This window comes from Ictidomys tridecemlineatus, chromosome 2 (genome assembly GCF_052094955.1).
Source record: "Ictidomys tridecemlineatus isolate mIctTri1 chromosome 2, mIctTri1.hap1, whole genome shotgun sequence".
Lineage (NCBI taxonomy): Eukaryota > Metazoa > Chordata > Mammalia > Rodentia > Sciuridae > Ictidomys > Ictidomys tridecemlineatus.
In genome coordinates, this window is record NC_135478.1 from 80,601,812 (window position 1) to 80,621,691 (window position 19,880).

General features: G+C 40.9%; 1 protein-coding gene across 2 annotated transcripts in view; it reads left to right on the forward strand.

Moving 5' to 3' along the window:
* Positions 1–5,509: 5,509 nt before the first annotated feature.
* The window catches only part of Sppl3 (signal peptide peptidase like 3), a 110,071-nt gene continuing 95,700 nt past the window's right edge, over positions 5,510–19,880 (forward strand). For both annotated transcript variants that reach the window (XM_078038989.1, XM_078038990.1), the window contains exon 1: positions 5,510–6,083. In XM_078038989.1, coding sequence (XP_077895115.1) covers positions 6,061–6,083 — 23 coding nt within the window. In that variant the 5' untranslated portion in view covers positions 5,510–6,060. The remainder of the gene's footprint in view (positions 6,084–19,880) is intronic.

Genomic DNA, 19,880 nt, shown 5'->3' on the forward strand with positions numbered 1-19,880 from the left:
ACTTAAAAACAGCATACTACAGGGACACAGCCACATCAATATTTATAGCAGCTTAATTCACAATAGCTAGACTGTGGAACCAACCCAGATGCTCTTCAGTAGATGAATGAATGAAGAAAATATGGTGTACACACACACACACACACACACACACACACACACACACACACACACACACACTGGAATAATACTCAGCATTAAAAGAGAATAAAATCATGCATTTGCAGGTAAATGGATGGAGTTGGAGAATATCATGTTAAGGGAAGTAAGCCAATCCCCCCAAACCAAAGGCCAAATGTTTCCTCTGATATGTGGATGCTAATCCATAATGGGGATTGGGGTGGGGTAGAGAGCATGGGAGGAATGGAGGAACTTTAGATAGGGCAAAGGGGAAGGGAGGGGAAGGAAGTGGGGACTGAGGGATAGGAAATATGGTGGAATGCGATGGACATCATTACCCTAAGTACATGTATGAAGACGCAAATGGTGTGACTCTACTTAGTGAAAAACCAGAGACAGGACAAATTGTGCTCTATATGTGTACTATGAATTGAAATGCATTCTGCTGTCATGTATAACAAATTAGAGTAGGTAAATAAATTTTTAAAAAGATTTAAGTGACATATAGACTTGGAGAAAACTTTCAAGTATTTTGCTAAGAGAAAAAAAGCCAATCTGAGAAGGCTACATACTATATGATTCCAACTATATGACATTCTGGAAAAGGCAAAACATGGACCATAAAAAGATCAGGGGTTACCAGGGTTTGGGGAAGGGATGAATAGGCAAAACCTAAGTGGGTTTTTTCCTTTGATACTGGGATTGAACTCAGGAGCGCTTTATTATTGAGCCACATCCTCAGCCCTTTTTTGATTTTGAGACAGGGTCTTGCCACATTGCTGAGGACCTTGCTAAATTGCTGAGGTTGGCCTCGAACTTGTGATCCTTCTGCACCCCAAGTTGCTGGGATTACAGGCATGTGCCACAGTACTCTATTACATAGAGGATTTTTAGGGCAATGAGACTAATCTGTATGACATCTGTATGACACCATTACACGTTTGTCTAAACCACTGGCTATGCTACACAAAGAGTGAACTATTATTATTGGATCATTGATTGTAACAAATGTACCACACTAATATTAGATGCAAATAATAGGGGACATTGTGTGTCGGAGGAGAGGGACTACAGGAACTCTTTGTACTTTTCCATCGATTTTTCTGCAAGCCTAAAACTGCTTTCAAAAAACATTTTTTTAAAAAGCCATGCTCAAAGAATTCAAGTAACTTGATATCTAATAAGCTCCTCACATACCTTACTTCTGATCTTCTCTCTTCCCATAATGTCACTAATGAGAGATTTCTCTGTCCTAAAGGATTCTCTCTCTCAGTCAGGGAGGGAGCTGGGGACAAAAGCGGATACTTAATACAATTCAGGCGAAAGTGGCTATTCTGCGTCCTGGTTTGCCTTCTCCCTCACACTCATTCATTCCACAAATTTGGAGTTTCTATTCTGAGCTGGGTCCTATCCTGGACACCAGGGAGGTAACTGGCATCAAGCCACCATCCTGTCCCACAAACATTCACAATCTGAGGGAGAAAACGATAAGCAAACACACAACAATGGTTTGCTGTGTTAAGTGCTATGAGGCAGGACAGGAGCACAGGAGAGGAGTATCTAACTCAGCCTAGGTTGAGTTGAGTCACACTTCCTGGAGGAGGTGACATTGAAGGCAAGCCCCAGTTAAGAGGCAATAGGATGCCAATAGGACTGCAAATTGGTGCAACCACTATGGGAAGCAGTATGGAGAGTCCTCAGAAAACTTGGAATATTTGGGTTATCCCACCCCCTCATCTTACAACTGAAGAACTGAAAATCAGCATACTACAGTGACACAGCCACATCCATGTTTATAGCAGCTCAATTCACAATAGCCAAGCTATGGAACCAACCTAGGTGCCCTTCAATAGATGAATGGAGGGCTGGGGTTGTGGCTCAGCAGTAGAGCGCTTGCCTAGCATGTGTGAGGCACTGGGTATGATCCTTGGCACCACATAAAAATGAATGGATAAAATAAAGATATTGTGTCCATCTATAACTAAAAAACAGTCTTTAAAAAATAGATGAATGGATACAGAAACTGTGGTACATATACACAGTGGAATATTACTCAGCCATAAAGAAGAATGAAATTATGGCATTTGCCAGTAAATGGATAGAACTGGAGACTCTCATACTTAGTGAAATATGCTGATCCCTAAACCCAAAGGCCATATGTTCTCTTTGGTACGTGGATGCTAATACACAATAAGGTGGGGAGAGGAAAGAATAAAAATTCATTGGATTAGTCAAAGGGGAATGAAGGGAAGGGAGGGAGGATGGGGAAAGGAAAGACAGTAGAATAAATTGGACATAACTTTCCTATGCTCATATTTGAATACATGACCAGTGAAACTCCACATTATGTACAACCACAAGAATGGGATCCTAATGAGAATAAGTTAAACTCCATGTATGTCTAATATCTCCAGATAAACTCTACTGTCAGGTATCTAAAAAGAACAAAGAGGGGGCACAATAGGAAAGCCTCTTGCATGTATTCAGAGATCTGGAATCAAAAGAAAAACAAAACCCCCCAAAATACCAAAGCAGCCCACCTGTGCATGTGGAGAGGGGGTGCACAGAGGGGAGGGGGCTGGAGGGACAGGTGGTGTCTAGGTCAAACCTGAGTCTTTAGCTCTCTCAGAAGCGGTGTCAAAGTAGCCCAACCAGAACTGGTAACATCTCCTTCTGGGAGTCTGCCTCAGGCAGGTGACGTGTCCCAGGGAGACTCCCCAGGTCTCTTTTGAACACCCTGGGTAGAAGAACCCAGCCTATAATTACCACCGTGATAATTAGAGCCGCTTCCAGGGCCTCTTTCAACAAACATGCACAAGCTGCGGCCCTCTCACCTGGGGAGTGGGGGAGGAAGAGACCAGGTCACCCCTCCTGGGGGGGCGCCCAGGCCTACATCTCCTGCCAGGCACACTGGCTGTCTGCTGAGGCCCAGCAGTGCCACGAATACACCTGGGGCTGCTCCAGCCTGGGGCTGGCAGAAGGACTAAAATTCTCCCACCAGTGCCACCCGCTGCCGATCCAACTGTTGGTCAGTCTTATTCCAGCCTGGCTTTCTCAGGGAACTGCAAACTTTTAGAGAGCTTGACCAGGCCCTGGAGCCTCTGTTTCCCCAGGAGACACCTGGGGAGTCTCTAGTGTAGATGGAGAGGAGAAAATGTTCCTTCTTTTCCTCCACACCTTCTCCTTCCTTTCTTTCACCAGATTTTTTTCTCCTGTTGCATCCACCCAATACCAACATGTCCTTTGGCTTCACTTTCTATGACTCACTGGGAACCAAAGCCCAGGTGAATTGCCCCGGCTCCCTGTGTCATTTTTGTTTCATTAATGACGTGTCTGCTCTGTTTTGTTCTTAGCTCCTCAGAGAAGGCGCTTCTGCAGGTCTTTCCCATGGGACCTAAAACTTCACTCCAGCCCCTTCAAGACTTAGAACGACTACATGTCATGTTCAAGAGCACAGTTGACTGAAAACTGGCAATATTGTACCAGCTCCATCAATGTCAAGAACTTAGGTCCTTTTCCTTCTGGTCTCCTCATAGCATGCAGTTTTATGGCTGGGCAGGTTTCTGCAGGCTGGTATCTCTGTGTTAATGGTGAGAGGAAGGGTCCCTGATGGTTAAGTATTTTCTTGGGGCCTCACTTCAAGCTCTCCTAGAACCTTGATCTTATCAGCCGGCCATTTACCAGGGCTCTCTGGTGGAGCTTCATAGGAAACACATTGAACCTGATTGGTCCTGGCACCTGGCAGTTGGGGAAGGAGGAAGACAGAGAGCTTGCAACTGAAGGAAGAGTGTACTTGGCTCTGTCACTAAAGGATTCCCCTGGGGGACAGGCAAGCAGCAGTTGCAGGGCAATGGCCAACTGATCCATTTGGAGATAGAGTCAGGGTGTGGTGTCCCGGTTAAGTTTGGGCAGGCCCTGGAAAACTGGAGCAGAGCTAGATCCTGGCCTAAAGTTGGGCAAGCACTTGGGTATGCAGGTTTCAGGTGTGTGAGCTTTGCTCTCTGTTAAGGGAGGGGTGGGGGTGTCCAAGAGGACTAGCATGTCTGTTTTCCCCTCATTTACAATAGTAAGGAGACTTGGCTAGGCCCTTCAAAGTCTGGCCTTAATGCACCAGACTTTGTTTCTTTTCTCAGTAATTCATAGCACAAATCATCTGTCCCATGCCTGAACCAAGCTAACCATGAACCTCCACATCTGTAAGCCTTGCCTCATGCCCTTGTCTCTTCTTGGTAAGCTTCTCAGGATTTCAGACTGCTTCACTCACTTTTGGGTGGAGGGGACTAGAGATTGAACCCATCTTTTTTTTTTTTTTTTTTTTTTGAGACAGGGTTTCACTAAATTGCTCAGGGCCTCACTTAGTTGCTGAGGCTGGCCTCAAATTCGTGATACTCCTGCCTCAGCCTCCCCCAGTTGCTGGGTTTACAAGCATATGCCATCCATCATACCTGGCCTGCCCCACTCACTTCTGAGAAAACTTTTCCCAATGCAGGAGTCTCAACTCACGGCTCCTCTCTCTCTTCCCCTAATCCTAGGATTCACTGTTGGTTTGGGGTCTAGTTCTGTTATGTTTACTTCTGTGCCTGCTTCCTGCCCTCCAGGTGGGCAGTTTCCTGAGCTTTTGCTCTTGCTATTCCTTCTGCCAAGAACTCTCTTCCTTCCTTGGGATCCTTAGGTGTTCTCATCATTCAAATGTCATCTCAAATGTACCCTCCTCAGCGAGGCCCTCCTTGACCACCTCATCTACTAAGTAGTCACTCTTTGACCCATTACCTAAAATGTAGTATCATCTTAAAACTCATTGTCCTCATTTATGCATCAGCTTGGATGGTGTCCCTTCCTCTCAAATATAATCACCTGGAGGGTGAGACCAAGAATGAGTTGACACATAGTTGACACCCAATAAATATTTGTTGACTGGGTACATGAAGACAAGCCTAGGGTATTTTACTTGGCACCGAGCCTGGGCGCAATAAAGTTTGGCTGCCTGGTACATTTGCTAAATGAATGACGGAACCAATGAACTAGGAAGGGGCGAAGGCAGCGCTCAGCCTGCGCCTGACAGGCTACCTGACAGTTGGGGACCCGCGGGCAGCAGGCTGTTGATTGAAGGTTGACAGCTGAGTGGCAGTCAACGGACGCGTACCGCGGTTCCTGATTGGCCGGTGCTGTAGTACCTCGGGAAGGGGCGGGAAAAGGGGGGCTCTGAGCGACTGCTGCGCTTGGAGGGGGCGCGGCGGCCGCACGCGGCGGCGGCAGGCGTCCGTCCGCCAGAGGCTGTAGGAGCCCCAGTCGCCTGGAACCAACAGCCGACGTCTCCGCGCATGGGCCGGGCGCGAGGGGCGGGGCGAGCGTCACGTGAGCGTGTTTTGGGCACGTGACCCGCGCGGGGCCCAGGCTCGCCCCCGCCTCCTCCCTCCTCCCATCGGCGGGTGTGATCCGAACGGCCTCGCCTCATCGCCTAGCGCCCCCCTCAGCCGCCGCCGCCGCCGCCTCGGCCCGCCGGCCATGTCCCCCGGCCGCCGCCGCCGCCGCCCGAGCGCGGCGCTCCCGCAGCCCGCAGCGCGCTGAGCGCGGGCCTGTGCTGCCGCTCGCCCGCCCCGGGGCCCCCTTGTTCTCCGCGCCGCCGCCGCCGCCGCCGCCGCCGCCATGTTGGGTTTAGAGCCGCAGCGGAGCCGCCGCCGCCGCCGCGGGTGAGGGAGGCCGAGAGCGGAGCCCGCCCCGCCCCGGGGCCCAGGGAGCGGGGCCGCCTCAGAGCCCGGCCTCTCCCCGCCAGTCGCCTTCCCGGCCCGCCGTGCGAGCCGGCCCGCGAGCGAGCGAGCGAGCGAGCGAGCAAGCGCCGGGCCCCGGCTGCGCCTTCCGCTCCCTGCGCGAGCGAGCGAGCGAGCCCGCCGCCGCGGGGCCCGGCCACTGCCTGCAGCGGAGCCCACGAGCATCAGCGCCATGGCGGAGCAGACCTACTCGTGGTGAGTGCGGGGCTCCAGGAGGCCGGGGCGCGGCGTGGGTGGGGGTCGCGCGCCGCCGCGCGGGGGGGAGAGCAGGCGGAACAGGTGCGCGCTGGGCCGCGGGCTGGGGGTGCACGCCCCCTTTGCCCCCGGCAGAGGGGAGGCTGGCGTGCGGGGACCGCGGCGAGCGGCCGCGGGGACCCGGCGTCCGGGGAGGGGGATGGAGGCGGCCACGGCGGATGTCATTTGGTCATGGGCGAAGCAGGTGATGGAGAAGGGGATTGTGACCCTGGGAGTGGGAATCTCTGCGGATAGGAAGTTGAATCCGACCGGCACCCCGGAACTGACCTGGGGTGGCCACGGGGCTGCGGGGATCGAGAGGCGGAGAGAGGCGGGCCGGGGCAAAGGTGGGCCACCGGGCCGAGAGGGAGCTCCGTGAGAACAGGTGATAAGAGGCAGAACTTTCAAGTTGTGAGAGAGAAGCAGCCGTCTTGTCTGTGGGGCTGCTGTTCAGCTCTGGCATCCAGAGCTAAGGGGGAGTTGGTAAGGTGGCCAGAGGCCCAGGAGTGGGCCCCTGATAGAGAGGAGTTGGAAGGGGGGCCTGTTTGGATGACCACCTTCTGGTGGCGGTAGGGTATGGGCAGCGTCTTTGTAAGGGTTGCGCCTGTGTTCTTAGGGATTTTAGGTGTGCTTGTGCCCCAGGCTATATACCGAGATGGAGGACCTGCAAGTTATGCCCATTTGTGTGGGACTTTTATCAAGTAGCTCCTTCGTGTCTTAACGATGCGTCCTTGCAGTTTAGGGGCATGCATTTCCTGATAAGGGAGTGCCAGGGTTAGGGGCAAACGGGAAGAGAGGCCCTCCTTTTTGCGTGCCAAGGTAGAATATCTGCAGAAGGGGTGGAAGGAAGGAAGTGAAGTGTGGAAATTGTGTGGTGGGAAGGAAGTAATAGCTTGAGGGTGAGGAGGTAAGGAATAGATGATTGGAGGTGTGGGGATGGGAATTCTGGTTGCAGTGTAGAGAGATTGTTCGAAGATGTTTTATTCTTTGAAGCACATGCAGTTTGGGACAGAATGGCAGACTTCCTTTCTTAGAAAAGAGCATAGTAGAATGGGAAGTGTACGACATTTGGAGTTGGAAGACCTGATTTGGAGGTCGGGTTCACCCTCTAACTTGTTTTGTAACTGGGCAAGCTAGTGGGTTCTTCATTCCCTTTTCCTCATCTATAAAAGAGGGGAATTGCCTTTTTTCACAAGTTAAAAGGATTAAATGAATACCTTTATGAAGTGCTCTTTTTAATTGCAAAGTGCCATAATTATAACTAAATTGTAATTATCACAGGAAAACATGAAAAAACGGTAATGTCTGAATATAAAGAATGGTTTTGGGTAGAAAGCTTTAACCAAATGGATGATTTGTAATGTTTGGGGTTATGATAAATCAAGAACTCATTGTAACCTCACATAGGGGAAAGAGGGTTATTAGTGATTGAAGATAATAATTCAAGAGGGAACTTAAAAATGTATACACAATTTCAAGAAAATAATAGATTGAAAAGAAGGAACTCTTCAAGAATTAAAATTTTAGAGTTGTGACTGTATAGTATTAAAAAGACAAAATTATTTAATAGTTTTGAGCAGCATTGAGCTGCATCTCAGGAGCAGGTGGTGTGAAACGCAAGGTTTCAGTTCAAGCATTCTTGTGGATGGAATAAGAACTGAAGCTGGAGGTGATTCTGTCATGTTTCATGGTAACTCATCTAGAGCTGCTCCTACTCTGGCCCAAATGAGAGTTCTCATGGCTGCCTTGTTCTTGCTGTATTGTATGGAAGTCATGGGTGGTTGAGAAATGGGGAAAGTGTTTTTACTGTAGATTAGCTACATACCACCTCCATGTAATGTGGGTTGGGTCTATTAGTTAAAGGGGAGTTACTTTGTGAAGTTTGATAATTTTATTTGAAAATTCTTCAGATCTCAGTTCCCTTTATTTAGGTTACAGGCAGTGGAGCGCCTCAAAAATTAGGATGTTTAGCTAACCCCTCGCATCTAGCATGTTTTGAGATGGAGAAAGTTTTTTTTTTTAACTTCATATTGAGAGAAGATGATATACAGGGGAGAGGTTTGGAAAACTGGACAGCTTCCTAGTTCTTTCTGAGTTAACCAGATAACAATATAAAGAGCTGTACACACATGACATTTAATATATTGTTCATTCTCTGAGTTAGCACTCAGAATTAAATTTAGTTCTCCCAAGTCCCTAAGAGCATATTTTCCTATTTTATATAAGAGAAAATAGTCTCAGAAGATTGAAGAAATGGCCAGAGCATTTCACCTGTGATTCATTCTTTTGTTTAACATGAATTCTGTATTTTGCCTGTTTAAATTGAAATATAAATATAGAAATGTATTTCAGAAAGTATATATGTAAACTCATTTTTTAGATTACCTGTAGTTTTGTAGCATCTGTGTTACTCTTCCCTTGGCTTGTGCTAAAAAATCAAGAATTGATTAAAAAAAAAAAAGACTTGCATTTTACTTACTTGTATGTGGCCTTCAGGAAAAATCAACCTGTGGAGACTGCTGTGGCACTATAGATTTGTCTTGAAAATGGAGTTAGTGAGGAATGTAGACATGTATGAAAATAGACTCCTTTAGGATTGTCATGTAATAGGACATATAAGCTATAAAAAAGATTGGCCAGGAGTTGGTAATTAGTGAAGTTAAGTGTTGAGTACATCAGACGTTCATTATTTTGTTCTGTTGATTTTTTGGTGGGGAGGTTATCAGGGCTTGAATATAGGCACTTAACCACTGAGCCACATTCCCAGCCCTTCCTATTTTTTATTTTGAGACAGGATTTGGTTAAGTTGCTAAGGCTGGTCTTGAAATTGCAATCTTCCTGCCTCAGCCTCCTGAGTCACTGGGACTACAGGTGTGTGCCACTGTGCTCAGCTAGTTTTAATACTTGTATTTCTGTCTGCATCACTCCCTTCTGTTCTTGTGTAAATACTGAATCTCCTCATTAAACACTAACCTTTGTCCTCCCATGATCCTAGCACATTGTCTTGCACATAGCCCCTGTTAAATTTTGAGTAAATTTTAAATTTGAAGTAAATTTTGAGTGAATATGATAGTAAATTTTCAAGGTGGCTTATCCTTTGTTGAAAGAATATTAAATACAGAGGGAGGTTACTAAAGGATGAATGTTTATAATTTGTGTACTTATAAAGAAGAACTTTTGGTATTGGATTTCCTGATGTTCCAATGCTGTAAGAATGAGGAATGCTATCCCATATTATAGATAAAAGCTATTGAGAATTAAAAGGAGAACTTAAAGTAACTGGTAGTAACACCAGGATCTTTATCATGATGTAATGACAGGATTTTGCATATATCTTTTTTGCATATATCTTTTTTTCTCATACACTGAGGAAGTAAAAGAATGCAAGTGAAAACACAAACAGAACGTGCAAACTAGACTTATTTTATTAATTTGAGAAAAACACCTTTCTAGGTGTACTCTTATGAGCACTTGTTTTTTTTTTTTTTTTAAAGAGAGAGAAAGAGAGAATTTTTTAATATTTACTTTTTTTTTTTTTTTTTAGTTTGTTTTTGGCCGACACAACATCTTTGTATGTGGTGCTGAGGATCGAACCCGGGCCACAAGCATGCTAGGCGAGGGCGCTACCGCTTGAGCCACATCCCCAGCCCCATGAGCACTTGTTTTAGTGTAAGTTCTGGAAGAAACAGGAGCTTGTCTCTTGAGGATGTCAATGCAGTACTTGTATAATTGCACTTGGACCCTGCTAAAAATTATATTGAGGTTAATGTTTGTGCAAGGGGGAAAGAAGTCAATTTGTCCAAACCCTTCAAGTGAGTTCATTAGCAAAGTATTATCATAATAATTTTATTCTTTGTTTTGTATATGCTAAGGTTTCACAAGCATTGCAAAATAAGGAAGATAAGGCTCCAAGAGTATAAATAATTTGCCTAAGGAAACAAATGTTTGTAAAAGGGCTCAAAGTCAAGACTGTTTGACACTAAGATTCTGATACTGAATCTGTCATTACTTTAAGCCAACCATTTTTTGCTTAAGTTCCTATGTTAGCCTTCTCTTGGGTTTCTTCCGGTCTCTACACAATGGCCATTCTCCTGAGTGGCCTTCTAACAACTTAAGCCAGATCATGGCAGTCCTATGCTTAAAATTCTGCAGTGGCTTTTGGGCCCAGTTAGAATAAAGTCCTAATTCCTTAGTGCAGTTCTTCCTGTTTTGGCCTTGTTTTTAATCTCTTAAAGATGACAGACAGTGGGCTGGGGTTGTGGTCCAGTGGCAGAGCGCTTGCTTCATACATGCGAGGCACTGAGTTTGATCCTCAGCACCACATGAAAATAAACAAAATAAATATATTGTGTCCATCTATAACTTTGTTTATTAAAAAATAAAGCAAAATAAAATGATGACATTAATTTAAAAAAAAGATGACAGTAAACAAAATAAACTACATGAGGGTGAGACCCTTTCCGTTTTGGCACTCTCTCCAGTGTCTGTCAATAGGTGGTTGATAAAATTGTACTGAATTAATGCGTGAGAATGCGTCTACCTGTGCCATCTATTTTAAAATCTAATTTCAGGGCTTAATTGTATGGAGGTGGTATATTATTGTGATAATGGTCGTTTTCATGTCACGTATTTGCAAAATAGTGCTAACTCGAGAATGAACAATAATGCAGATCTTCAGAACTAATGGAAGGCAGTTCTAATTGAGAATTATTGTTGTGATCATTGCATCTGACATGATCATACCTGATTGTAGCTGCTGAAAGTTTTTTTTTTTTAAAGAAACTAGTTGAAAACTTATGTCTAGAATTATAGATGTTAGAAGATTTGTTTATTATTTTAAAAACATGTTTTGCCTGTAGTTAAAGTGCTTTGATAATATTGTTTCGGTGATGCATGATTTAAACTAAAATTAGCCAAAACGATAACACCATGAATCAGTATTTAAATTGTTTTTCTCAGTGTCTATTATGAAGCCTTTAGGGGAGAAAAAAGCTAAAGAGTTTGTAACCATATCAGCCTGTAATTATCAAGTAGTACTACAGATTTAAATGCCCAAAGTTAATGTATTTCTCGAAGTAGATTTCTGTGTTCATTTTTTTTAGAGATGACAATGCCATTGAATTGTGAGATGTTACATAGTTCCATATAGTTACATTTATTTTAACATCAATAATATTAATTTTTGTCATTCTTACTTGTTTTATCAAACCATTTTATGAAAAATCAGAAAATGTTCTAAAAAGATAGTGTCTGACCAAGGGCTATTTTAGTTGAGTATTGTTGGCATCTGAAACTTAATGTGATTACTTTCCCTGGCAGTAAAGCCAGTGAGCATACATTTTGATTTTTAAAATCTTTTTCCTTTTTTTGTTTGTTTATTTGTGATACCGGGGATCAAACCCAGGGCTTTGCACATGCTAAGCAAGTGCTCTACCACTGAGCTCTGTCTCCCAACCCTTGATTTTTAAAATATATAATCTACTTGTTGATGTACCTGGAGTTTAGTTTTCCTTCTTAGGAATTAAAGTACTGGCTTTGTGTGTTGCATGTATAAATTAGGAAATGTTTAGAATTTGGGAGTTTCTGTAGCATATTTTCTAATCCTCACCTAAAGATTTAGAAGTGGAGGGCTCTCCTTCTGGAATTTTAACCACTTAGGTTTTTAGGGGGGCTTCAGGTAGCCAAATGCAGTTTATAGGGAGAAATCTAGGGTTAGTCCTCATGATCCTTGTATTGAATTGTTACTACTCAGCTTTTTAATAGGTCTCACTAAGGCCACAGTTTAAGATGAAACATTCAACAGCCCCTAAGAAAGTTGTTTGTAACTATATTTAAAGTATTACACCAGTAACTATGCATTAGCCTAATAGAGATTTTATAGAAGAATCTTATTTTTTGGCTTATAGGGTTTACCTTAACCTGGTGGGAAAATTATAGATAATGTCTCTTTTGGAGTTTTATTGATAGTGAAGAACCACTAAGGTAGTGTTCTTAAATAGAAGTATGCTGTAGTTATTTTTACATGTTTTTGAATTATACTGAATGTAAATAATCATTCAAAAATTCATTTTTCATTAAATTTTCATTTGAAATTCTGATATATGAGTACCAAATTCTTTACTGGTTTCATATCATGAAATCTCTAGTTTGAGAGTGAATCTTTACCTCTCATTAACTGTCATCTAGCCATGCCTTAGTTCCAGTCTTGCATTTTGTGCAGTGGCTGTGCCTGTCCTCTATAAGGTTGTTGTGAGGATTCAGTGAGATGATGTATGTAGAATGCTGTGTAAATTGCTAAGTACTGTACAAAGACATGCTACTTGTTGTCTTCATTATTTGTTAGATCCCAATAGGTTTCACACAGAATCTTTGCTATAGAAATTCTTTTTCTTTTTTTGGGGGGGGGGCGCATACCAGAGATTGAACTCAGGGGCACTAGACCACTGAGCCACATCCCCAGCCCTATTTTGTTTTTTATTTAGAGACAGGGTCTCCCTGAGTTGCTTAGCACTTCACTTTTGCTGAAGTGGGCTTTGAACTCATGATCCTCCTGCCTCAGCCTCCTGAGCCACTAGAATTACAGGTGTGTGCCACTGCGCCTGGCCTAGAAATGATTTTTTTTTTTTGTTTCACAGTTTAATCAGCATTTTTGAGATGTCCATTCTGTTTAGCACGTTTGAGATCTTCATTCTATTTAGAATGCCAAATAATACCATTTGGAAAAAAATAGAATAGTTTGTAAATTGTTTTTTCCCCTCTTGGTACTGGGGATTGAACCTAGGGGTACTTTGGCATGTGCCAATGTATCTGTCATGCAGTTTGTCATTGATTTATTGTTTCTTTGAAAAGTATCAAGATTCATATTCCATCACTACATTCCACAAAACAAAGGAAAACTGAATTGAATAAAGTTAACCTTTTGTTTTTGATAGTTTTATTTTGATCTTTTAAAAGATAGCTCCCTGTGCTGGGGATGTGGCTCAAGTGGTAGCGCGCTCGCCTGGCATGCGTGCGGCCCGGGTTCGATCCTCAGCACCACATACAAAGATGTTGTGTCCGCCGAAAACTAAAAAATAAATATTAAAAAATTCTTTCTCTCTCTCTTTCTCTCTCTCTTAAAAAAAATAAAAGATAGCTTCCTTCTTAATCTACTCAAGAAAGAGCTGTGAGGTGGATAAATCTTTCCCTAGTTTTCCTTTTAATTCACAGGAAAAGTTTTCCACCATTCTAAAATGCCTAAGGAGTGACTCTGAGGAGTTTCTTATCTATTTCCTTAACTTCATACCAAGTCTGAGGGGCACACCCACTTCCCTTCATCTGAGAGCCCCAGGCCTGGGCTTCACTCTTGACCTAACTAGGACAAGTTAGGTAAAGTTTTGTTCATTGTTTCTTCAGCCTGGGCATATGGATATTTTGACCTAAATATAGTGCCTGACTTTGTGTTGTCGTAAACCTTTATTTAAAAGGAAATATTATGCTGACACCTGTAGCTTGTTTCTGACTTTATAAACTTAATAGAAATTTAAATTCATTTTTCACAAATGTTTACAAAAATTACTGTTAGAAATAAAAATTAGTTGGAAAGAACAAATTCTCTTATTGTTACCATAGATTAGTGTAAACATTTTTAGAAATGTCGCCTGGGACTGCAAGCCAGGGCTAGCTAGAGTTAATTGAAGATTAAAGATAAGGTTACTTAACCAAAGGAAAGAATGGAAGAGTAGAAATTGAGGCCTGAGAAACTCACACTTGAGAAATGGGAGGAGGTAGAGGGGTCAGAATAAACCCCAACAGAAGTAGAATAATTAGGAAGGTGTAGTGGCACAAGAAAATGAAAAGGCACAGAAAGTTTTAGGGTCTAGAGTGTAAAAAGGCTTCAGAGTTCAGAGGGAATGAAGAAAAAATAGGTTGTTGAATTGGTAAAGGAAGTCATTGTTGAAAGTGCACTAATAAAGATAAGAGTAGTGAAGGTGAGAGCCAAATTAGGGATGAGTAGTGAAGAGAGAAAGGCATCCTTGGGCACTGAGGATTTGTTTGAGAAAATGTTAAAAAAAGACCTAAGTGGGAGGGGCCAATGATTCTAGTAGGCTGCGGGGTCATAAAGGTCTTTTTATTTTTTGTCTTTTTGTTTTTGTTTGTTTGTTTTTTAAGTATTGGAGATCAACCAAGGGGTACTTTGCCATTTTTTTTTTTAAATAGGGAGAAAAATGTGTGTTTGAAAATAGGGGAAAGAAGAAATTGATCTTGGAAAGATAAGATTGTTTATTTTTATTTATTTATTTTTTTATGTGGTGCTTGGGATTGAACCCAGTGCCTCGAGCCTGACCCCCTGAGAAGATTATTATTTTAACTATAAGTTTAGAGATATCTTTTTTTTTTAAATTATTACAGCTAATTGTGAAGAGAATTTAATGGAGAATGTTAAATGTGTATGTACAGTATTTGTCTTGTTTGGTATTTATATTGTCACTAGTCTAATTACATTGTATTTGGATATTATTATTATCTTAATTTTGACATTTAACCTCTTTTTAAAACCTGACTTTAAAAACAGTTTGGGCTTCCCCATATTTCCTTTAAACACTTGTTACTTCATCAAACTAGATTATTACTGTCTCCCTATTTATTTTAGGTCACTCTTCTACATGGTTCGTCCTTCTTCCAAGACTCTAAATAATGTTAATCTTACTTGTCTTTCAAGCTGAAATGCTGTCCTCTTGTTTCAGGACCTTCTGATTGGCCCAGGAGAAATATTCTGCTATAGTTATAGCTCTATATTTGTTTCTGTCATATGGACAGCACTTGTGATTTTCTGACCTTATGGCTTTTTTTTGTTCTTCTTTTTTGGTGGAACTGAGAATTGAACCCAGGAGCACTGTATCCACATCCCTAGCCGTGTGTGTGTGTGTGTGTGTGTGTGTGTGTGTGTGTGTGTGTGTGTGTGTTTGATTGATTGATTGAGACAGGGTCTCTATTGATGTGGATGGCCTTAAATTTGCTAGCCTCCTGCTTCAGACTTCTGAGTAGCTGGCATTACAGACATGCATCATTGTGCCTGGCTATATTGAATGTATTTAATGTGGCCGTTGTCCCACCTTGACAGTGAACTCTGTAAGGATAGGATCAAAGCCATTCATTTTATGGTATAAAGACCTACACATAGTAGTTGTCCTGATTTTTTTTTTATAAGGGTGTTTTAGAGGTGAAATTTGCTAGATGATAGATTTTAGAATGTTTTCCTTAAACTATAATGACAGGACACATAGAAAAGAGGCATGAATACTTAACCTAACATTCTCAGTGCTCTTTGAATTAAATACAAAAGTAAAATTCTTACTGTCAAGTTGGTTCAAGTGTTACAGCCAGATTTACCTACCTTCCTAACATTCCGATAGCACCTAAAAAAGAAAGTGGCTTAACCTGGGAACTGAACACTGAGGGAGCCGATTACAAAGGATCACGGATTTGTTTTTTTTTTTTTTTTGGTAGTTGTAGATGGACAGAATGCCTTTTTTTTTTAAAAATTATTATTATGTGGTGCTGAGGACCAAATCCAATGCCTCACGCATGCCACTGAGCTACAGCCCCAGCCCCCAGATCACAGATTCTTTAGAATGGACATCCTCATTAATTTCCAGTCTTTTTGAACTGGACCATAGTCTGTTACCAACTTTTTTCTACTCTTTCCTCTCAAACAGGCACTTATGGGGCATACATTATTACTTTTCTAAAGTGTAAAAGCCCTGTCTTTTTTTTGTTTTTTTCGAATTAACCAAAATCAATTTTAGAGAAAAAATTTCAATAATATGCTCAAGTGGAAATATTTTACAGGAAAGCTTCCTTTGAGATTGGATTGTATTGGAAACTAGCTTCTGAACAATTTAACATTTCTCTTTTTTGGTTACTATTTCAGTAATTCATATTTTTTGTATTTAAGCTTTTTATTTAAAAGCAATTCAAATGAAAAAAATGGAACTTGTTTGGCTGTCAGCCTTTTCTTTCTAAAAGTTCTCTTTTTAACTTGTTTCTTTTCTCTTGTTTAATAGTGTTTATTTGGAATGGGTAATTTTAAAAAATCTCTTGGCCTGCTGTTTGCATATTTTAAATTTAATAGATATAACAGTGCCTCAGTCTTAGGCTAGAATTAACTAACAACATCATCTGGAATAGGCATAAACCAGAAGTTTGAGGGTTTGTTAATTTTTGGTTTTTGAACCTTTGCATTCTCTGCAGTAGTGAAAGCCTATAGGCCTATGTATGATCTATTAGTCTGGAAATTCATGGATAGCAAAAGTTATGAAAAAAAAAAGGTCAAGACTTAACATTAACCATCTTGAAATAAAAGGGAATAAGTAGAAGTAGGGGAGAACAGTGACTAGCAAATGTAATCAGATAATAGGAGGAGACGCAAAGATCATAGATCATAGTACGCTTTAGGTTGGGATAGCAAATGAAAAATAGAGCCAGCCACTACTAGGAAATAGGTAATTGACCAGAGTCATCATGAAGCAAAGGGACAAATGGCCCTAAACATCTTTAGAAAATCAACTTTGTGCTCAGTTTAGATTTACAAAGTTGATAATGAGTCAACATTTAGTGACAGAGCAGTCTTAGCCTGCTCCAGTAGCTGTTCAGTGCACCCTGTTTGGGCTTCACAGAGGTTGGAGACCTTGATTCTCATCAAATAAGTTAGTAAATTTCTGTTCATTTCTCCTTCACTCTCTCCCTCTCTCCCTCTCCATATTTAAAATTTTATTTTTACAGTTTGCCTCCTCTTCATTTCCCCAAATTTTTGTTCCAGAATGACCTGTCTCTGTGTTCCCTGTATTTACCTCTTTTAATTATTGTTCCTTATAAAGTTTTGAGGACAGGGACTATGTTTTGTTCATAGGTTTATCCTCCATGGTTCTGCACATATTTTTTTTTCAAATGTTATTTCATATTTGATTTTAAAACACAATAATCCTAAAAGTAAAATTATATTAAGTTAAGGTGGAAAATTACACAGTATCTTAAGTTGCTATCAGCCTTCAGTTTGAGAGCTTACAGGGACAGATACCACATATCTAAGTGTTGTATTATAGATGACTATCTTAAGCTGAGTAAGTAACACTTATTAGTCTGGACCTACTTTGATAATCATCATTTAATTTATGTAGCCTGTTAGTTACTGTGTCAGTTAGCTGTTGCCACAGTAACACTGCATAGCAGATTACCCCAAAACTCATGACTTGAAATAATCAGATATTCTCGTGGATCTGTAGGTTGGCTGGTGCAACTCTGCTTCTTCAGATCTGTGTATTGGGACAGCTCATGCTTCATGTGTGTTCATTTTGGAGCCCAGGCTAAATGGGAAGTAATGACCCAGGTGAAACTCCACTAATGATACTAACAGGAACTTGAGAAGACAAGGGAAAATTGTAGGATTTCTTATGATTCAGGCTCAGAACTGGCACACTTCCATTTCTGTTTCACTCTTTTGACAAAAACAATTCATATGGTTGAAATCAAGGACAAGGAGCCACAAAAATCTTACTCCTTTAGTGGAGGAACTGTAAAATCCCATTGCCAAGTACTAGATCCTGGGAGCAGTGAGGAATTAGGGCCACTAGTGCAGTCTACCACAGTCAAGGTAGATTTTTTCATTCTTTCTAAAATGAAAAATTTCATATAAGCAAAAAACATAGAGGCCCCCCTTTCTATAGCATTTTGTTTTCATTCTGATATTTATATTTTGTAAATAGTTCTTTTGAGATATAATTCATATACCATGTAATTCATACATTTAAAGTGTACAATTCAGTGAGTTTTGGTATATTCACAGAGTTGCACAAAACATCACCACAATCAATTTTAGAACAACTTCTTCATCTCCAAAGAAAATCTATACATATTAGCAATTATTCCCCATTCCTTCTCATCAGCCACTGGCAGCCACTTAATGGTCTTACTGGATTTGCCTGCTTCAAAATTAATGGAATCTTACAACTGTGTGGTCTTTTGCATCTTACTTCTTTTGCTTAACAATGTCTTGTAAGGCTCATACATGCTGGAGCATGTATCAGTGCTTAATTCCTTTTTATTTCCCAATAATTTCCCCTTGTATGTGTATACCAAATTGTATCCATTCATCAGTTGATGGACATTTGAGTTGTTTCCACTTTAGTGCTGTTATGAATAATACTGCTATGAACATTTGCATATCATTTTTTTCTGGGTTAATACTTTGAGTAAATTCTTTGAAATTTACTCATTTAAAAATTTAAAATTGCTGGCTCATAGAGTTTTTAACATGTTAACAAACTGCCCAGCTTTTTCAAAGGGACAGCACCATTTTATATTCTTAGCAACAATGTATTTGAGTTCTAATTTGTCTACATTTTCACCAAAACTTGTCATTGTTTTTAAAATTATAACCACCCTGGTAGGTATGAAGTGGTATCTTGTTGTGGCTTTTATTTGTGTGTTTTTATTTAATTAGGGTTTTTAAAGGAAAATAGCAATAGTTTTAAAAGTTAGATGTTCTTAAAAATACAGTACTGAAGTTGAACCCCAGTTTTATTTACCTGAAAATCTTACATAGAGAAAAAAGAATTTTAATACATGTCACTCCTTGGTGCCCATAGTCTATTGTAGTCACTACTTCAAGGATAGGTTGAGGATAAGGAGATGACTGATCAGAACCCCAGTGATAGTGGAGTAAAAAAAAACAAACCAAAACACCTTGTCTTAGGACACTTGAATGTTTAGATACAAAGACTTTCACCATATTTGACCATTGCATTAAGTAATGTTGACTGTTGAATACCTTAGTGTTAACAAGAAATGTTTAATTAGCCGTCATTCTGGTTTTCTTAGCACTGACATACAGTTACTCCAAGCTTTTGGATCATAAGCTTTTGGATTGTGGTCCATGAATGTGACAAGAGTCATATATATGACAACTTAATTTACCTGATACATCCTACTGCATTTGTCTTCGAATTCTTGGCATTTGTGTTAGTGTGAACCTAGGATCCATTTTTGAGTTCATGGATTCAAATTTAAAGGCCACATGAAATCCTGGGTCTTAGGTCCTCAATGCACAATTGTGGAGTTAAAGAATACCATAAAGTGGTACTGTCTTTTCAGTTAAGTTCATTTGGTAGCTATGTTGAATTTATGGTATACATTATGATTGTGATAATTTATAAATATTTTTATTTTTATATTGGTTCATTAATTACTACTTTTTTTTCTTTGTATTGGGAATTGAAATCAGGGGTGCTTAACTACTGAACTACATGTTCAGCCCTTTATTAAATTTTTTAATTTAGAGACAGGGTCTCACTAAGTTGCTTAGGGCTTTGCTAAATTGATGAGGCTGGCTTTGAACTTGTAATCCTCCTGCCTTAGCTTCCTGAGCTGCTGGGACCTGCTAACTTGTTTATTTTTGAAATGTGCTTGAAAGCTTTAACTTTACTGAGAAAAACTGTCTTTTATTATTCTTTTTTGAGTTTCAGATGCTTTGGTTTGTTGTTGTTATAAAATATTAATTTAAGGCTTATTTCTCAACTGAGTGTACAGTCTTTAGTGACTAAGCTCTAAGTTAGTTGGACACATGGGGTCAGAATTGGGAGCCTTATTTAAATAATTCTACTCCTGTGATGATAAAACCTAATTTAGGCTTTTTTTGGCAACAAAATAAGACCTTAACTTACATGAAGTTACTTATTATATGTATTTACTATACATGGGGCCAATTTTCAGTCACTTGTA